Genomic DNA, 17536 nt, shown 5'->3' on the forward strand with positions numbered 1-17536 from the left:
TTTCACTAGAAATAAGAGTATCTACGTTGGACTAAGGCACGTGGATGGAAGTACATTAATTGCATGTGTAAAACAGTCATGTAATTTAACAATTCTAATCTACTTTTTTAATAAGAGAATATAGAGGATCTGAATGAATCTAATCTCAGAATACATGCTCTGAGTTATAACATCAGAAGGACAAATGTGTATATGTAATGCAAATATCATTTATAGTTATCAATGTTTAATGCACTTTTCAAGATCTTCACATTAATAAACTGACTGTGCTTTGCAGGGTCTTAGTAGCCCTCTCATTTTCCTTTGTGAAGCAGAGGCAGTCTGCTCTAACAATGTGTTTTTAAATCTCTTGCTGTGACTTACGTGCATTCGTCCTTATCCTATGAATAGAGAATGAGGAGTGTATTCCTTCCTATTTGTGACAATCTTTTCCATATTTTAAGATTATTTTATCTGTGAGATAATTCTTCAATAGACTTTGGTGATTGTAGAGACCACTGCTAAGCAGAAAACTGCTTCATTTTATTTTCAGATAGTGCTCCATTTTTCCAGTAAAACACATGTCTTTCCTGTAGTGGTATGGCACGTTGATCTGTGTTTTACTGTGTGCCCCATGTTCTATCCTGAAGGTCTTCTATCAGTCACCTGTAGCCTGTTTGCATAGTTGATGATTTCTGTGGTATGTTCAGAACTGTATTTATCTTTGCACGCTGTTTTTTCCAAACCACTACTTCATTTTGTCCAGGTTGCTGTGAATTATAATGCCATCTCCAGTGACCCGTAGAGCTACTCTTAGCTTGTCATTTGTAAATAATAACTGGAATAGATATTTAAAGAAATCCAGTTGATTCATATCCAAAGTTTGATGAGTCACTTTTAAATATTAAGTTAGGCTTATCAAACACTTAGGCATCTGCATAGTGTAGTTTTAGAAGTTTTTAAGCTTTCTTTATGACAAATGCAGTAAGACAGTTCTGCATTTATACAGTATGTGTGATGTCTGGTAATTCTTCCTTTCCGTGGGGCTTGTTATCCTCTCAAAGGATGAATTTTGGTTGATTTGACATGATTGGTTCTTCACAAAACTGTTTTCTGTTTCTGGTGTTTTTACCTTGGTTGCATCCATAAATTATGTGTCCTAGTATGTGTCAAACAAATAGTTTTACCTGTGAGCAGAAGGTAGTCATTAGTTTGTAGTTTTCTGATGAGAGTTCTCATCTGTTTACCTATTTTGTCCCCTGCTTAAGAATGGGTATAGAAACACTCTTACAGTCTTTTGGAACCTTACCCATCCTCAAAACAGTTGGAAGAATGCTTTTTAATTTTTCATTTAGAAAACCCTATTTAAACATTTGCATTGTAAGTTTTTACTCCTTAATATAATTTATAATTAAACAGTAAGTAGTGTTTAGGTGTCTAGTGCACTAGCCTATTCAATAGACATGAAGTGGAAATCATCCCCCTAAAGATTTCAAGTTGAAGGTTTTTTGATTATTCATGTTGTGTAAATATATACCTTCACTGCATTGCAAGCAAAGACCTTGAGTTTGGATTTTGTGAAACAGTGTTGTGCTCAGATAAATCAAGATAAGCATAGGAATGTAGGTGAACCAGTCTCATGTTGGTGATTTTTAGAGTAAGACATCTTGAAATACCTAATGTTTTCTGTGTACAGATATTTTCCAAGTCAGGGGTATATTTTTCACAAATTTGGAAGATCTGTTCAGAAAAACCTCTTAGGAAAATGAGTTCCTTATAGATATTTTATTTTGGTAACTACCTCTTATCTATAGATTTTCACATCAGCATTTATGTGTTACTCTAAAACAAAAATTCATTGTTTACTTGCAGGAGAGAAATGCAACTCAAGGTAACAGAATAAAAGCTTGTTATTAAGTAGGTGACAAAAGACTGAATTTAGATTTGATCTTCATCTCCCTCTAGTGACACTTTCTTGTACACCAGTGATGTCAGGAAGTATTGTAGTGAGTGCCTATGCCATCACTTGTGTAACTCTTGTGGATTTCTGACCAGAATGTAAAAAAGCGTAATGTTTAAATCTATTTTTGCATCAAACAGAGGATTTATTTCTTCTTATTAAAGAAAGAAAAAGTTCATATTACTTGAATCTTTGGACAAACATTACAAATCTAGTGAATGAGTTATTTATAATTGCATATGTAAGGAAATCTTAATGTTTAGTGTATTGGCTTCTCTAACTTCATAAGGTGAACAATTTATAAGTAGCTTTAAATCTGGTTAAGCTCAAAAGATTTTACTCTTAATGTTTAAACCTGATTAAACATAAGAGTTTAACTCTTAATTTGAATGCTGTGAAAATTAGTTTATGAATTTGTAGAATACCCTATAGTCATGGAAGTATTTGAAGCAAATTATTTACTGTGAACATGCACATCCATGTTGATTTCTTAAAAGACTCTAGAGCCCTTTCATTCTAAATGCAAATGGCACTGATCTTTTTTTGAAGAAATTGTATGTATAGAAAAGAATTTGGATCTCAGCATTTCACTCATTCTTTTAATTTTGAAAACACTGTTAAAAAGATTGCAGTGGATTTGCATTAATGCTGATCCATGACTAATTGTAGGTTTGTACTGATAGTGCAGTAGAAAGTACTGTATTTTATGCTTTAATTTGATTTTATAGATTAAAATTAATTTCCTACCTCCTTAAGTCTTTCAATGTTTTTAGGAAACAGTATTGTGTTCTGTAAACAAGCACTTAAAAATCTGTCCAATTAGTTTCTAGCTTCTTTTGGATATTTATTAGATACTTTTCTGTAACTGTATCTATACCTGCCAATTTTAAGGTAGCTACGAAGAAAAGAAACTGGGCAGTATGTCCTTTCAGGCAGCTCGTTTCTCTGTTCTTGGGCTCACTTAAGGGCTTTCTTGGTTACAAGGTCTGCAGTCCCCTTTCTGGATCCTTAAAAAAAATTTTCTTTTCCATCACTCACAAGATTTTCCTTTTTTCCAGGGCTTCTTTTGCTGGGCATCTGGCAGGGATTCTTGTTGGATTGATGTACACTAGGGGACCTCTGAAGAAGATTATGGAAGCCTGTGCAGGTATACAATTTTGCTGAGTTTATAAAATCTGCATAAGAGACACTTTTATTTTTAAAATTCAGAAAGCCTTGCATACAGAAATACAGGCCATTCCAGCAGGTTTTTAGGCAATTTGGTTTTTATGTGTGATTACTTGATAGGTTGAGTACTTTATTCATGACTGTGCCATCAAGTTGACCATGGATATGGTGTTTGTACAGTGGGAAATTATTTGTTCAAATATGTATGCTCTTCATAGGAGGTTTTATCACAGTTTCGTGATACAGTCTGTAAATCATGTGTATTTAGAAGTTTTAAGTGGACAAATGGAGATCGAAACATCAGATTGCCTATTTCCTGTTCCACTGGAGTGCACAGGTTTCAAAGTGTTGCATGAGTTTAATGTTAATGTTGAATGTTTCTATGGCTATCTGATGACTGTTAAGACAGTCAAGCATCAGATCATGCTGCCTAGGGATGTTCATCAGTCTCCATCCTTGGATGTTTTTTAGACTTAACAAGATAAAGCCCTGAGTAACCTGATCTCATAGCTAACCCTGCTCTCGGTAGAGTTGGGCTAGGAACCTTCTAAGTTCCCTTCCAAACTATTCTAGGGTTCTGTGATAAAATCCATGGTACTGCTAATGACACATGCTTGGAGATCCTGTTGTGTGACTTAAGACCTGGAGGAAGGAGTGTATTAGTACACAGGTCATCATCTTCTCCTGTGGACAAGAGCAGAAATAGTGCAATGTTATTCCTTTCCTCAGTTTTCTGTGCATTAACCTATTTGTCGTGGTTTAAACCCAGTCAGCCATAAATCAGCCATGCAGTCTCTCTCTCGCTCCCCTCCTTTTCTTCAACCTGCTCCCGGAGGGATGGGAAGGAGAATCAAAAGAATGCAACTCCCACAGGTTGAGATAAGAACAGTCCAGTAACTAAGGTATAACACAAATCATTCCTGCTACCACCAATAATAATAACGATAAAGGAAATAACAAGGGAAGAGAATACAATACCACCCGCTGACTGATAATACTCAGCCCGATCGAGCACTGACCGATACCTAGTCCAACCCCACAGTTCCCAGCCCTTCTGGGTAACTCAGTTACATCCTGGGCATGACGTGCTGTGGTATGGAATACCTCTTTGGTCAGTTTGGGTAAAGTGTCCTGTCTCTGCTTCCTCCCGGCTTCCCCTCCTCCCTGGCAGAGCATGAGGCTCAGAAGGTCCTTGGTCAGACTAAACATTTGAGGAGTAACTAAAAACATCGGTGTTATCAGTGCTGTTCCCAGGCCGAAAGTCAAAACCACAGCGCTCCACCAGCTACTAAGGAGGAGAAAAAATACTGCTACTGCTGGACCCAGGACACCATTTATATCAATGAGCAGTCTCAGTGCAGGAATTATCTATTATATATTCTGGAGAACATTTGGTAGGTTGCTTCCCATACTTCTAGGCTACATGAGTAGGTTGCTTAAACATGGCGCATTACTATAAAATCTGGAACAACATACAGGCTTACCAAGACTATATTCCCTCACTAATGCTAAAAAAAATTGATAGATACTCATGGTTTCATATTTGTGTCTGATGAAACAAACTCTGAAAGAAAGAGTATTTTAAACTTGATTTTTGTATTTTATGAAGACAGGTGTGTTTATTTTATTCTAACAGCACATGTTATATTTAGGTGGCATTTTTTCAGTGTCTGACCCTGCCAGGCCAAGGGATTACTATTCAGGTAAGTACTCTCACCTGCTTACCTAAACACTTACTCCAGCTTCAAAAGAATAATATTTGTTAATGATAGAAAACCTATAGAGGAGCTAGATAAATGGAAACATATATAAGATATGAAATATTCTGTGCATATGTATACATGCTAAACATACTACTTTGGGCATGTCTCACCTTTCCTTTTTAGGGAACAGTGGGTGTATTTTGTACAAGAGACTTTAAACATGGAATTAACTTAATGAATTCATAAAATGCAACCCTGGGGAAATACCACCTCTTTTGCAGAAGGTGTAGTGGGGGGGGGGGGGTAAGGAATTGTGTCTAGTGAAAGCAGCCTGCTGAACCTTGGTAAATCTGCCCTGATCTGGCAAATTTATCTGTTCCATTCTAGGACTTCCCCCACTCACAAGGGAACTGCTTCCTTTGAACACTTTTTGTAAACCATGTAATCTACATGGAAAAAGCCCACTCCTTGCCAGAATAAATTTAGGCTTTTTTCACAGTATATAGATGAGTAGTTGGAATACTGGCACACTTTGAATGTAGCGCGTTTGATTCACTTCTTATGTAGGTGGAATAATTATATGTGGTGTGTATAGAAATAATAGGTGGAGGCCTTGTCTAGGAGGGACAGGAGAGGAGCCAGCTGTGAAAGGGGCTGTGTGTTGGATCAAAGCTAAGGGATGTATAGCCTAGAGTATGTTATCTCCTGCAGTGATTTTTACCCTTTCCTAACCACCTGCTGTAAGAACAAGATAAATATGTAGTGATAACTCCCTCAAATATTTGCCACTGTGCGGTGGCTTGTGGCTTTAGATGTTCTCAGCAGCAAGTTCTATGGAGGAATTTTGTGTTTAATAGCCTGTGGTAGATTCTTCTTTTATGAATTTGTCAAAAGCTCTTTGAATCGGCATGAACTCTTTTAACACCTACATCACAGAAGAATTACTTCACAGTTTACTTTCTGGTGTAGAATCTGTCATTTTTGTTTGCTTTGCATCTTCTAGCCGCTAATTTCATTTGATGCACATTAATCCTTCTCTAGGAAGGGAAACTAAAAGAACCTAAACCTTCATTCTTCATGTACTTCATATTCTTTATGGTTTTATAGAATTCAGTCCTAGACTCACCATAGTCATCTTGTTTTTATCTGGTTGAAAAGTTGTCTATATGGTTACTTGCACAAAAACTATTTTGTATGGTTGATCATTCTTACTATTCTCTGATGCTTAGTAATGCAGGAGCTTTTATTTTTTTTTTATAGTCATTAATAAGCAATATGTGCTTACTCAAACCACAGTGAGCCAAGGTGAGCACTGGTTTTATTTTCCATGGGGGATTTTTGTCTTCCGTTATCTACCTCCAATGTCATTATAATGAAATTAATTAAATAATTAAATAATTCCCACAAGTGAGATTAGGCCCTTGAATATTTTTGAAGCACTTGTTTTGTACTTCCTGGCCAAAAGATATTTACCTACTTTCCTTACCAACAGCAGCAAGGATTGTTATAACTTAAATTTACCCAGGATTTCCATTATTCCAGTTCTCAAGTAAAACACATTTGATCTAAAGGATAGTAAAGAAATAAAAAAAAAAAGTAATATTTTGAAATTAAATGAGATGTGAACATAGCCTGTGTAGTGAGCACATGACTGGCAGTGTCAGCCCAGCTGAAGATGTTCACCTACATACACATACTGTTCAGTCTGTCAGAACCTGGGTGTGCTGCTTCCATTGCTCTGTATTCCATGTTCATAGATGCTAAATTTTCCTTCAGTATCCCAGTACAGCAGCGTGAATGGGAACTCTAAAACATTTATATTGGTAAAGGTACTTTAATGGCTAATGAATATAAGAATTTGTACTTGACATTTAAACTCCATAATCTACACAAACACCAATACTTGGAGCTTGGGTGGGTGTAAAAGACCATCCTTGTGATATAGGAGCAGACTGTGAATAGCTGTTTAACTTGCAATATGTCTGGCATCTGAGAAAAAAAAACCTTCTATATGCTGACAAGGAAGTCTGTGGCTTTTTGCATGTCTTGAGCAGTCCCCAAAATAGCCATGCTGTTCTGAGTTTTTGTGGCAAAAGGAGTGTAATGGAGAGGGTTAACCTGAACTGTCTTGTCTTCCAAGTTTGGCTTTAGACGTAACCAAAGTTTTGATGTTTTTTTTTTTTTTGTTTGGTTTGGGGTTTTTTTGGTGTTTTTTTTGTTGTTGTTGTTGTTCTGTTTTTGTACTAAATTAATTTCTCTAAAATGACTTACAACTGCAGTTAAAAAAATTTGGCCATCTGTGAATTAGGAAAATTCTCTTTGGTGTCATGGGCTAATGCCACATTTCTTGTTTGAATTTGTTTTCTTTTTTCATTTTCTGATATTGCCGATTTATTACTATTTGCCTTTAAATACCAATTTAAATAGAAAAATAGATAACTCTATGATCAGAATGGACTTCATAAAACTACAAGCAAAGGGCTTTACAAGAAAAAAAAATGTTTTAAAGCATAGTTTTAACATGCTTAGTGTTTAGTAACGTAGTTGTTTTATCTAAGTGCACTTTGTGAATAAAGTATTAGGACGTTTATTCTGATTAATTGGAATACCAGCTGTAACAGAAAGGATTAGGGCAAACTGAGCACTTATAACTTAATAACAGTGTAAAATAACAAGCATAAAAAATTTACGGTAATAGAACAAACTTAAAATACTACACCCTTTTTATTTCATGCTTTTAGTATCAGAATTTTCATAGTCTTCATTTATGCAGTTTTTTGAAGCCTCCAGAAAATAAATTTGTAGCTGAGAAAACGTTTATTCACGTTAGCATAATGCAGAGGGGAATGATACTACAGGGAGATTGCATCCTAAGTGTGTATGTGTAACAGCTAAATGGTATTCTGTAGCCAGTTTTGCTTTTCTATAATATCGTCTCTTAAATGTAGCCAGTAGGTCTTAAAGACCCTTAAAGTTTGTTAAAAATGACTGTAATTCATACAGATGAAAAGACAAAAGTGTTTTCTGACCAGAGGAGTTGATGGAGGGTAATAAAAAGCGTTCACTGCAAGACGTATGAAAATTCTCCCCATGTCAACTGTATGCTCAAAAAAGGGAAAAATTTGCAAACAGACAAAATTAAATCTTTTTGCTCTGTGTATAATGTATACATACATCTTTGTACACATCCAGATGTATATAAAATACCTGTAGGAGTATGTCCATAATAGATACATGTGACCAGCAAGTCGAAGGAGGTCCTGCCCCTCTACTCAGCTCTCATGAGACCTCACTTGGAGTATTGCGTGCAGTTCTGGTGTCCTCAACATAAAAAAGATATGGAACTGTTGGAGCAAGTCCAGAGGAGGGCCATGAGGATGATCAGGGGGCTGGAGCATCTCCCATATGAAGACAGGCTGAGAAAGTTGGGGCTGTTCAGCCTGGAGAAGAGGAGGCTGCATGGAGACCTCATAGCAGCTTTCCAGTATCTGAAGGGGGCCTATAGGGATGCTGGGGAGGGACTCTTCATTAGGGACTGTAGTGATAGGACAAGGGGTAATGGGTTGAAGCTTAAACAGGGGAAGTTTAGGTTGGATATAAGGAAGAAGTTCTTTCCTGTTAGGATGGTGAGGCCCTGGAACGGGTTGCCCAGGGCAGCTGTGAATGCTCCATCCCTGGAGCTGTTCAGGGCCAGGTTGGACAGAGCCTTGGATAACATGGTTTAGTGTGAGGTGTCCCTGCCCATGGCAGGGGGGTTGGAACTAAATGATCTTACAGTCCTTTCCAGCCTTAACTATTCTGTGATTCTATATGTAGAATAGTGTGCAGTTTTCCATTTTTCCTGCTTTTCCAGTTTAAGGTAGGGTATCACTTTCTTTATTTGTCTTAAGGTTTTAGAGCTCAGGATTTTTTTCTTTAACACAATTATTTCTAAAAAGAAATTATTCATCTCCTCACTTCATAGTCTCTGTTATTAATCACAGAAACTTCACAGAAAGTTACATATGAAATCCATATAACTGATGAAGTAACACAAGACTCTAATAGATGCTAATAATTCAAAGATGAAGGGAAATAGTAATGCTCAGTTTGTTTCATAAAAACTCATTTTGAATTATGTAATTTTAAAAAACTTGTGTACATCTTCTGTCAGAAACTGGCAATGTTTCTGTATTTTGGTTCTTCAATTTCCCTGTCCAGCTGTCTGGAAGAGAAGTTAAAATGTCACCCAAAGCTTTTAATTTTGAAGGAGCAAAAATGGAATAGGAAAATGGAACTTTTCTCTTTAGTTTTTCTCAGTTTAGATTTTCTGTGCCCAGGCAAGATCTAGTTGTGTTAAAAGGAAGAAAGCCTTGCTCAAATCTCTAGCAAAGTATTTTTTTATTTCTTTTAAATCCTGTGTCTTTGGGTGTATTATGGCTTGTTTGTTTTGACAAACTTGGTAAATGACCAGGAATTCTGGGTGTCAGCAAGGTGGGAAACTTAGAGTGATTGAGACATTAGATGAGATCTATGGTGTGGTGGGTTTTTTCCAGGGAAGATGTAGCTACGCAGTAGCACCATATTAGTTGTGTATGTTACTGCAAAAACTTGCAGGAATATTTTCTCCCTTGTTCTCTAGGTCCAAGCATTATTTGAATTTATGATGACGTTGTTTAAGGACACTGGGGGAAAGAGAGAGGCAGGTGGAAAAAAGCCTGAAATCTACCTGTTGTTGCTGTTCTAGTGACATTAATAAGTTGTCCTAGTAGTGACAATTGCATGTTAAAAGGAGCTGATGAAAAGTGTCTTTTGATTTCTGTGTGAAACTTGTTACTAATAACAGTTCTATGATGCAACAATTAGAAAAAAAATGTTTCATGCATCTTTTTACTGTTGCTTTTCTTTCTCCTATTACCAAGGTCTGGCTTTGTAAATTAGAAATTGCTTCATGGTATATATTGTATAAGTAATTGAATTCCAGTATTTTTATCTTTTACAAGTTAAAATAATCTGTAGAAGAAAGATAACATAAAGGTGCTACCTGATTCCACACTCTCCTACTGAGTAGCAGGAGTTTATTTGCTTTATTTTGTATTAATTTTACAGACTATTATGGCTATTCAAGTTATCAGTATGGAACGCCAAGGAACTATTATGATTATACAGGTGGGCTTACTGAAGAAGAGCAGCTTGAAAGGGCAGTGCTAAACAGTCTTACTGAAAGAGGTAGGAATTTTATTGCATTTTATATGTTATGATTCATACTGGGGGGGAAGACGGATTGCTTATTATTTTCATTATTTTGGAAAAGCCTTTGGAAACAGATTAAATTTTCCTGGTAGAATTTTTGAAGAATGGAATGTGAGAAGGCAGTATCATTCTCTTGGTATAATTGCATTTGTTCATAATTGCTTACTGTTTCATTACCTTGCTACTGTTGTAGTAAAATAAATGCTTTTATAAAACAAAACAAACAAACAAAAAAAAAACCAAAACCAAAAAACTTAAACTAAGTTGCTGTGCCAAAAAGAAATATCTTGCAATACTCTAAAAAGTGGTGCAAAGTTGTATAATAGAAAAACTGATGTTGCCAATATTTAAACTCTGTGTGTACATTTTTGCTTACATAGAAATTTAATTGACAAGCACTGTACTCGTTTCTTACTCTTCACACTCTTTTTCTACCATAAGGGAAGCTTATATTCTAGCTAGCTGAAAGACCTAAAATAATAATAAAAAAAACCCATAGTAATATTTAAAAATAAAATGGCCTTGTTTTTAACTGAAAGGTATTAATGAAATAGGTATAAAATACATTCATTAGGATATATTTTATCTTTTTATAATGCAAGTGCACTTACAATGCAAGGGAACAAATACTTTATAGAATTTGGTTTTCAGTTTCTGAAAACTTGAAGACTTGAGTTAAAAATCCTGTTTAATAGGACTGGTGGCATATTATTAAATTGTCTTGTGCAAAATGTACATCACACAGTTATGCAAAATTTTTGTATTGAAGTGATAAAGGACAGAAATGAACATACTGTATGCTGTGTGCAATTGAGATAGCTTTTCATATCAAACATTGCTTCCTCTTTAATCTGTTGTGTGTCAATATGGATTCTGGAAATTCAGCCAAAGGCTTTATGTGCTCCTTAACATAAGAAATCCAGATTTCTTTTAAGCTTGGTGAAGCTGTAACATCTTAATAATAGCAATAACCTTGACAATATTTCATCAGTGTCTTCCTCCTCTTTCATAATCTTGATATTCTATCTTCCTGGGTGCAAGGAAGTATTGACTGATTTGGAAAAAGATACAGAAGCCTCTACTTGTAACAACAACCCTTAAAATGTGGAGCACCATTCATAAATCTCCACTCAGAAGTTTAATGTACACCACTGTTACGGCTGTCAGAGAAATACCAGAGAAAATAGGAAATGAGTATCTTGACAAATCATCACTTTTACTATCACACCTTCTGTGATAGTATTTTTTATTACAAATAATGTCTTGGTATCTGGAAGATGATTTTAAAAAGTCAGCAGATGAAGTAAGATTGTGAATAGGAAAAGTGTTTTCCAGCTTGAGAAATTATATTTTTTAAAGTAAATATAGCTTTTTGCTTTATTAAGTTCACATCTATTGTAAGAGTAACCTGGGAGGCAGAAGTGCAGACTTTGGGGGCAGGGGGGGGAAGAGAGAGGGAAGTGATTTTTTTTTTTCCTTTATCTTACTTTTTGCATTCACCTTTGTTCTTTAAATGTAGCTGTTTCTACCTGTCCGTCTACACTGTGAAGCTAGAAACATAAAAAATAATTCCTACAGCAAGATTATTACTGTATTTTATTTGTTCTAGAAAAGGTTGCAATCTGAGCAGTCGCGTTTCAATCAAACTCTATTTAAGAAGCTAGTGAGAATCTTAGCCTTCAAATAAACCAGTTGGGCAGCATTGAGTCCATCCTGTTTGTCAACAGAAAATGAGTTACTGTCCATGCTCTTAGGAATAGTTAAAAATAAACAAAGACGTATTGATATGTTATCCTGTGTGATTTTCGGAAGGAGTGTGTCTAAAATGGGCTTTATTGTAAAGGGGTACTTTTGATTTTAGTGTAATTTTGTACAAGACATTTTACATATTTTTATAACATTGAGAAAAAATTTTCAAAGCTTTTAACATTAAGAGTTTTGAAATGTTATCTGCAAGAATAAGTGATGCTTGTGGTATTTTTGAAGCTATCAAGGAAACAAAATAGAAATAGCAATGACAAATAATTACATAGCATACACTTTAAAGGCTTTTGTGTATTAGTGTGGAACTACTGCAGCTTTCATTTGCAGCCTTACATAATCAGCATCACTACAGGTAATTAATTTTTGTCTGCTAGTTGTTTTTGGACAAAGATGAATTTTTGAATCTAAGAGGCAATATATACTTTGTGATGAAACATGAGATAGAATTTAAATAGCATCTCTAAGTATATCTCACTGATAAATAACTGTGACATACCAAGTCCCATTTTTACTTTCAATTTGTGACACCAGCTTTTCATAACACTATAATAGTGTCTGTTTTCAGTGTTAAGAGTTTTTAAGCCTCAGGTAAGTGAAGTGGGAAAATGTATCACTGTATATTACTTCCAATATAGTTTGTGGTCGAAGATATATAGATGTTATCGGTGATTGCCCAGGAGTGCTTTGATTTTGCACCTTTCCTACCTGCTGGAGCACTTTAGTTTGGATAAGACTTTAGAGCTGTACTCTTAAAATATTTCCTTAAGCAAGATGCTTAAAGGTTAATCTTGCCTATAGGCAGGTGCCTTATTTCACAAAGACAGCAATATAGAGCATGTAATTGATCATACCTGGTTTAGGGGCACAAAGGATGAGATGAAATTTACTGTACTAATGAGTAATTAGGATATTCTTCTCTGTTGGTTAGTTTCAGAAATAATCAGTTTGTACGAGCACTGTCCTTTGAAAGGGAAACATTCTTCCCTAAAGCATGCCATTCACAGTTGCTTGCCGTTACATGGGCAATGAAACAGGTACTTAACATGAATAAAAAATACATAAAATAATAGAAAAAGAAATGGATGTAAAAATCAGGCATCGCAATCAAAATTTAGGGCGCTCTTTTGTTTTTAATAATACTTTCCTTTTTTAGCCAACTATGACATTTAAACCACCACAGTTGCCTTGTAGTTTGCACAAAAAAGTACCATTGTAATTTTGACTTAATTCTCCCACCCACTCCTTTGTTGGACAAATGCATTTATTACAGTATATAGGCCACAAAAATGTGCTATTATGGATTTGGAATGTTTATCCATTTCTATAAATTGTGTTAGTATCCTGCTAAGCTGTTAAGACAATCACTGGCATAATACAGAATTCCCTGCCTTCAGTTGTTCACAACTGAAAACTAATATGTATTAAGAAATGCATCAAATTTAAGATCAGTAGTTATTCTTCTATAATCTCATATATGGGTTATCTAAATCCACTATAAGGGCACTGCATATCTGTTTATTCCACATTCAGGCATTCCTGAACTGCAGTTCTATTTTTGTGCTCTATCTGGAAAATTTATAATAATAGCATCTAATGCAACAAAGGAAATTTCTAGGTATGTTTGAGATTTATGTAGGCATTAGTTTTAATACTGTCAAACTGTCATAATGATTTAGGTCCATTTAGGAAAACTAACTGTTGTTTATATTCTTTCAACTCCCAGTTTTAGATATTCAAAGATATTCAGATATTCAAACAAGAATCTTTTAAATGACTTTTTTTTTTCTTTCCAAAGATGCTTTGTGGGTGTGTGGGGTTTTTTTGTGTGTGTGGGTTTTTTTTGGTGTTTCTTGTTCGGTTTGTTTTGTTTAATGTAATTCTTAACATTCTTAGTCTTACATTTCTGTGTTGGTTACAAATTACAATAATTCTTCCCTTTAAGTCAGGAAAATAATTTTAGATTTGGTATTTAAGATATGATTTTCCTGTGAAGTTAAAATATATGGGTGTAATTTTTGCTTAGTATAATTTTTTGGGTTAGTTTATATCTTTATATCTTGCATCCTTAAAGTAACCCCAGTATAGAGAGTATACAATATCTCTTATCTGTTGTTTACTTGCTGTTCTACTCAGAAAAAATATCTTGATTAGTGTAGGATGTGGATTTGGATTTTTCTTATGGTGGGTGTTGGTATTTCTTCAGAGTGGAACTTGTGTTTGTCTTTCAGTCTCAATAATGTTAAGAATTCCATGCAGGATCATGTCTGCACAAAGGAATTTTCCTCTTTTTCTTGAGACTTAAGTTGTTTTTTTTTTATTAATGTGTAGGTGGTAGTCTTTATAGTTTGTGATTAAAGAGAAATACCTGTAAGTATACATATATAGTTATTTCTCTTATATTTTATGAGACTGTCTTTAAATGCATTTCTCTACTTCTAATTTAAAACAAAACAAAACCCCATCCACCCATAGTTTTTTAGATGGCCAAGGATGGGCTAGTCATAGGTAAATTTGTAGTTAGGAAATACCTAGGCATCTGGCTTATCCGTTCTTTGAAATTTTGAAGGTTCCCACTTACATTATCTTCTACTGAGACTGGCCTTTTAATTAGTAGCTTATGAAATCTGCCAAATCCATGGAAGGTTGTAATAAAAATGAAACTTATGTGGTAAGACTACAGAGAAATGCTGTATAATTGATTTCTTTTTCCAGTCTGTATTGTTTTTCCTTTCTGCAATTGTAGGAATGCCAGTCATTGCATTTGACTATAATGGTTTTCTGTAGAAGTGTCTTAAAATAGATTATATGCTCAAATATGCAGTGCATGATGTCAGATTAAAATACATTTCATGAAGTCATATGCTAGAACTTGAATCTGATTCTTAAGGCTTTTTGGAAAAATGCTTTCACCCCTGAGTAGAGCTCTTGTTCTAAATATCTTTCTAAATTCGCAGCTGTGCTCTGTGGTCCTGATCACAAGCACTTTCTTCAGGCAAATTTCCAGAATATTAAATCAGAAAATTTCTCAACAAATGCTTAAGTGTAAGTAACAGACCACTCGCAACAAGGATAGCATGAGTTCCATTATAAATGGTTAATGAATGTATAGCAATATATTTGTCTGTTCATAAAAGTAGTAGTTGATGTAGGATTCACTCATGTCTTAAATTTTGTATATTTTAGTGATGGGCTTGGGGAGTGTTTTGTTTAGTTTTCAAGCAGTGCTAGTTTGGCTCAGATACTGAAGTGCAGATAATACTGTTTAGGACCAATTGTACTTGGTTTGGGAAGAGATGCAGAGGTACAGGGGTACTTGATAACAGTTTTGTTCAATGTTCGTAGTGTATTCAAAAGTTTTAAACTGTGTAAAGGCTTCCATAGAATTAGAACTGGGGAAATCAGTTTTTCCTTTTATTTTCACTGTCTCTCTCTTGTCCTGAATGCTACTTTTTTTTTTTTTTCATTTCTTCTGTCTTTAGGGTTATTGTTACATGTGAATCCATACAGACCATTTGGCATTCTTCTAGGAGAGGCATGATTTCCTTTCAGGAGCATTGTGTGGAGAGCATTCCTTCCAGTGTCTGGAGGAGAATGTACAAATGTAAGAATGCCTTTGATGGATGAATCAACACTAGAAAAATGTGCAAACTGCTAATATGGACCTCAGTAGTGGGTTGTTGTTTTTTTTTATTTATTTATTTTATTTGCCTTTTCTACTTTCCTATGAATCGTTTTCCTCCTGCCTTTGAACCACCACTACGTACAGAAGGGAACAAGTTCAGCAGGTTTTTGGTAAATTGAAAGAGCTGTGTTCTCTAAATAGTATTAACAGAAACTGGGTTATGGTCCAGTGTACTTAAAAGTTGGTTATGCAAATGAATGTGACTGTGTTCCCCATTTCTCTAATGTGCCTTTCCTGAAGAAGTCCTGTCTGTTGCTATATAGAATAATGCCTGAGGATTTGGGCTTCCATGGCTGCAGCATTCCTGAGTTGTTAGAGGGATAAAAAGACAGACAATAATTAAAAGTAGGACAACATTCCACGTGAGTGATAACATGTTTGATGTTACGATTAAACTGAAAAATTATGAAAATAGAAAATATTGAAGCATTGTGACACTAGTACATGGAGAATAGTTTAGAAGATAATTTCAGATTCAGCTTGACACCCTGAATCATCAGGCCTTTCAAGGCTGTTTTGCTTGTGTTTTGTCCTGGTATTTGCTTCTGATTTGCCCTGGATTATAGCACTATGCTGAGATTGCTGTATTCAGTATTTAACATTCTGGACGTGCTGGCTTTCTTTTGCAGTGCAGCACATCTTTCATTCTTTCTGTCAAATGCTTGGTAGTATATTGGGTATTTTTAGAATCACTGCCTGAAGGGTTAACTTCCTTTGGTCTTTGGCAACAAGCTGACATTGTCACAGCCGTTCTCGGGTTCCGATTATTGCTACAAAAGATTTTGAGAGAAGAATTAATGATTTTATTTGCAATAAAAAGATTTATAGCACTGACATAAGATACTTATTCAGCTCAAATGTGTACAGAATGCTGGTTTCTTTTTTCTCTCCCTGTGACTTCCTAGGTAAATGCTTCTGAAAGTACTGCCAATGCAGCAGTCCTTTGGATGGTTTCCTTCTTGCCGAAGTTTCAACTGCTAAAGACAAAATAGGAAGAAAATATGTTATTAAAGAAATAGTTAAATCTCTGACTGTAGATTGAGGTGTTCTTCTTACATTCACATTACTATTATAAAAGCATGGTTTGCAAGTGGAGGTAGAGGCTGTTCTTGTGGTTTTTACCCAGGACCCCTCAGTAACTTGAACTTTTTCCTTAAAGAAACAAATGTTGTTTCTTTCACAGAGGGTTTGGAGGGTCACTTTCCTGGAGAACAGGCAGTTCTACTTAACATCTGTGGGTATAATTAGAAGAAGCTGTACATGTGCTGCATAAAAGCACTGTCTTCCACTCTGGAGAAAGTGGGAGTTGCTGTGGAGTGACTCCAGTCTGCATTGGTGTTTCTGTTCATCCATCTGGGTTTTAGTCTTGGCATTGGGAAATGGATATTGTTTGAGGTTTTCTTTGTTGTTGTGCATCTTTGTTAGGCACGCAGAAATGCAGTAAGGGAAAATCTGTGGTGGTTTTGGTTTTTTTTGGGGGGGGAAGGTGGGGAGGGTTTGGTTTTGTGTGGTTTGGGGTGTTTTTGTTCTTTTTTGTTTTGGTTTGATTTTTGTCTGTTTTTGTTTTTCCCCAACATATGATACTTTTATGCATGTTAACAAACTTGGTCTGGGGATACTTTAGAGGTAAACTAAGGTCAGTGAACATTCATAACCCTAGATTTGCCCATTATTTACTATTTTGACTCTTGTTTTATCATTGGATTTAGTCTACAGACACTTTATTTATTGGGAATCTCTTAAAAATTACGTTCTGAACCTTTTTCTGAATGTCTGTCTGAATAAATCAGTAATTTCTAGTAGCTTCAATAAAACAAAATATATATATATAAAAATAACACTTTCATATTATATCTTGTTGTCCGAAATAGTGCTTGCATCCTTGTGTTCTGAAAGCTGTTTCTGGTTTGCTTCCCTTCTATCCTTTGTTTTCTATTTGGAGTCTCTAGCTGGCATTTTAAAATAAATCCAATAATTTTAAGCATTACATAGATTCCCTGTTGCTGTCAGATTGCAGCAGTAGGATTTAGGATTATGCTCAAAAGAAAT

At 35.2% G+C, this 17536-nt stretch overlaps 1 protein-coding gene across 3 annotated transcripts in view; it reads left to right on the plus strand.

Moving 5' to 3' along the window:
• Nucleotides 1-17536, plus strand: part of RHBDD1 (rhomboid domain containing 1) — a 42888-nt gene that overhangs the window by 15179 nt on the left and 10173 nt on the right. The window contains exons 4-7 of one of the 3 annotated variants that reach the window (XM_061365190.1): nucleotides 2998-3086; nucleotides 4759-4809; nucleotides 9898-10017; nucleotides 15285-15469. In XM_061365190.1, coding sequence (XP_061221174.1) covers nucleotides 2998-3086; nucleotides 4759-4809; nucleotides 9898-10017; nucleotides 15285-15343 — 319 coding nt within the window. In that variant the 3' untranslated portion in view covers nucleotides 15344-15469. Of the gene's footprint in view, nucleotides 1-2997; nucleotides 3087-4758; nucleotides 4810-9897; nucleotides 10018-15284; nucleotides 15470-17536 lie in introns of those variants that run through there. The other 2 variants (XM_061365189.1, XM_061365191.1) reach the window with 2 other exon arrangements.

Source organism: Neopsephotus bourkii, unplaced genomic scaffold, assembly GCF_033783945.1.
Source record: "Neopsephotus bourkii isolate Nb327-2 ecotype Australia unplaced genomic scaffold, CSIRO-AGI_Nbou_v1 NB_1279, whole genome shotgun sequence".
NCBI lineage: Eukaryota > Metazoa > Chordata > Aves > Psittaciformes > Psittacidae > Neopsephotus > Neopsephotus bourkii.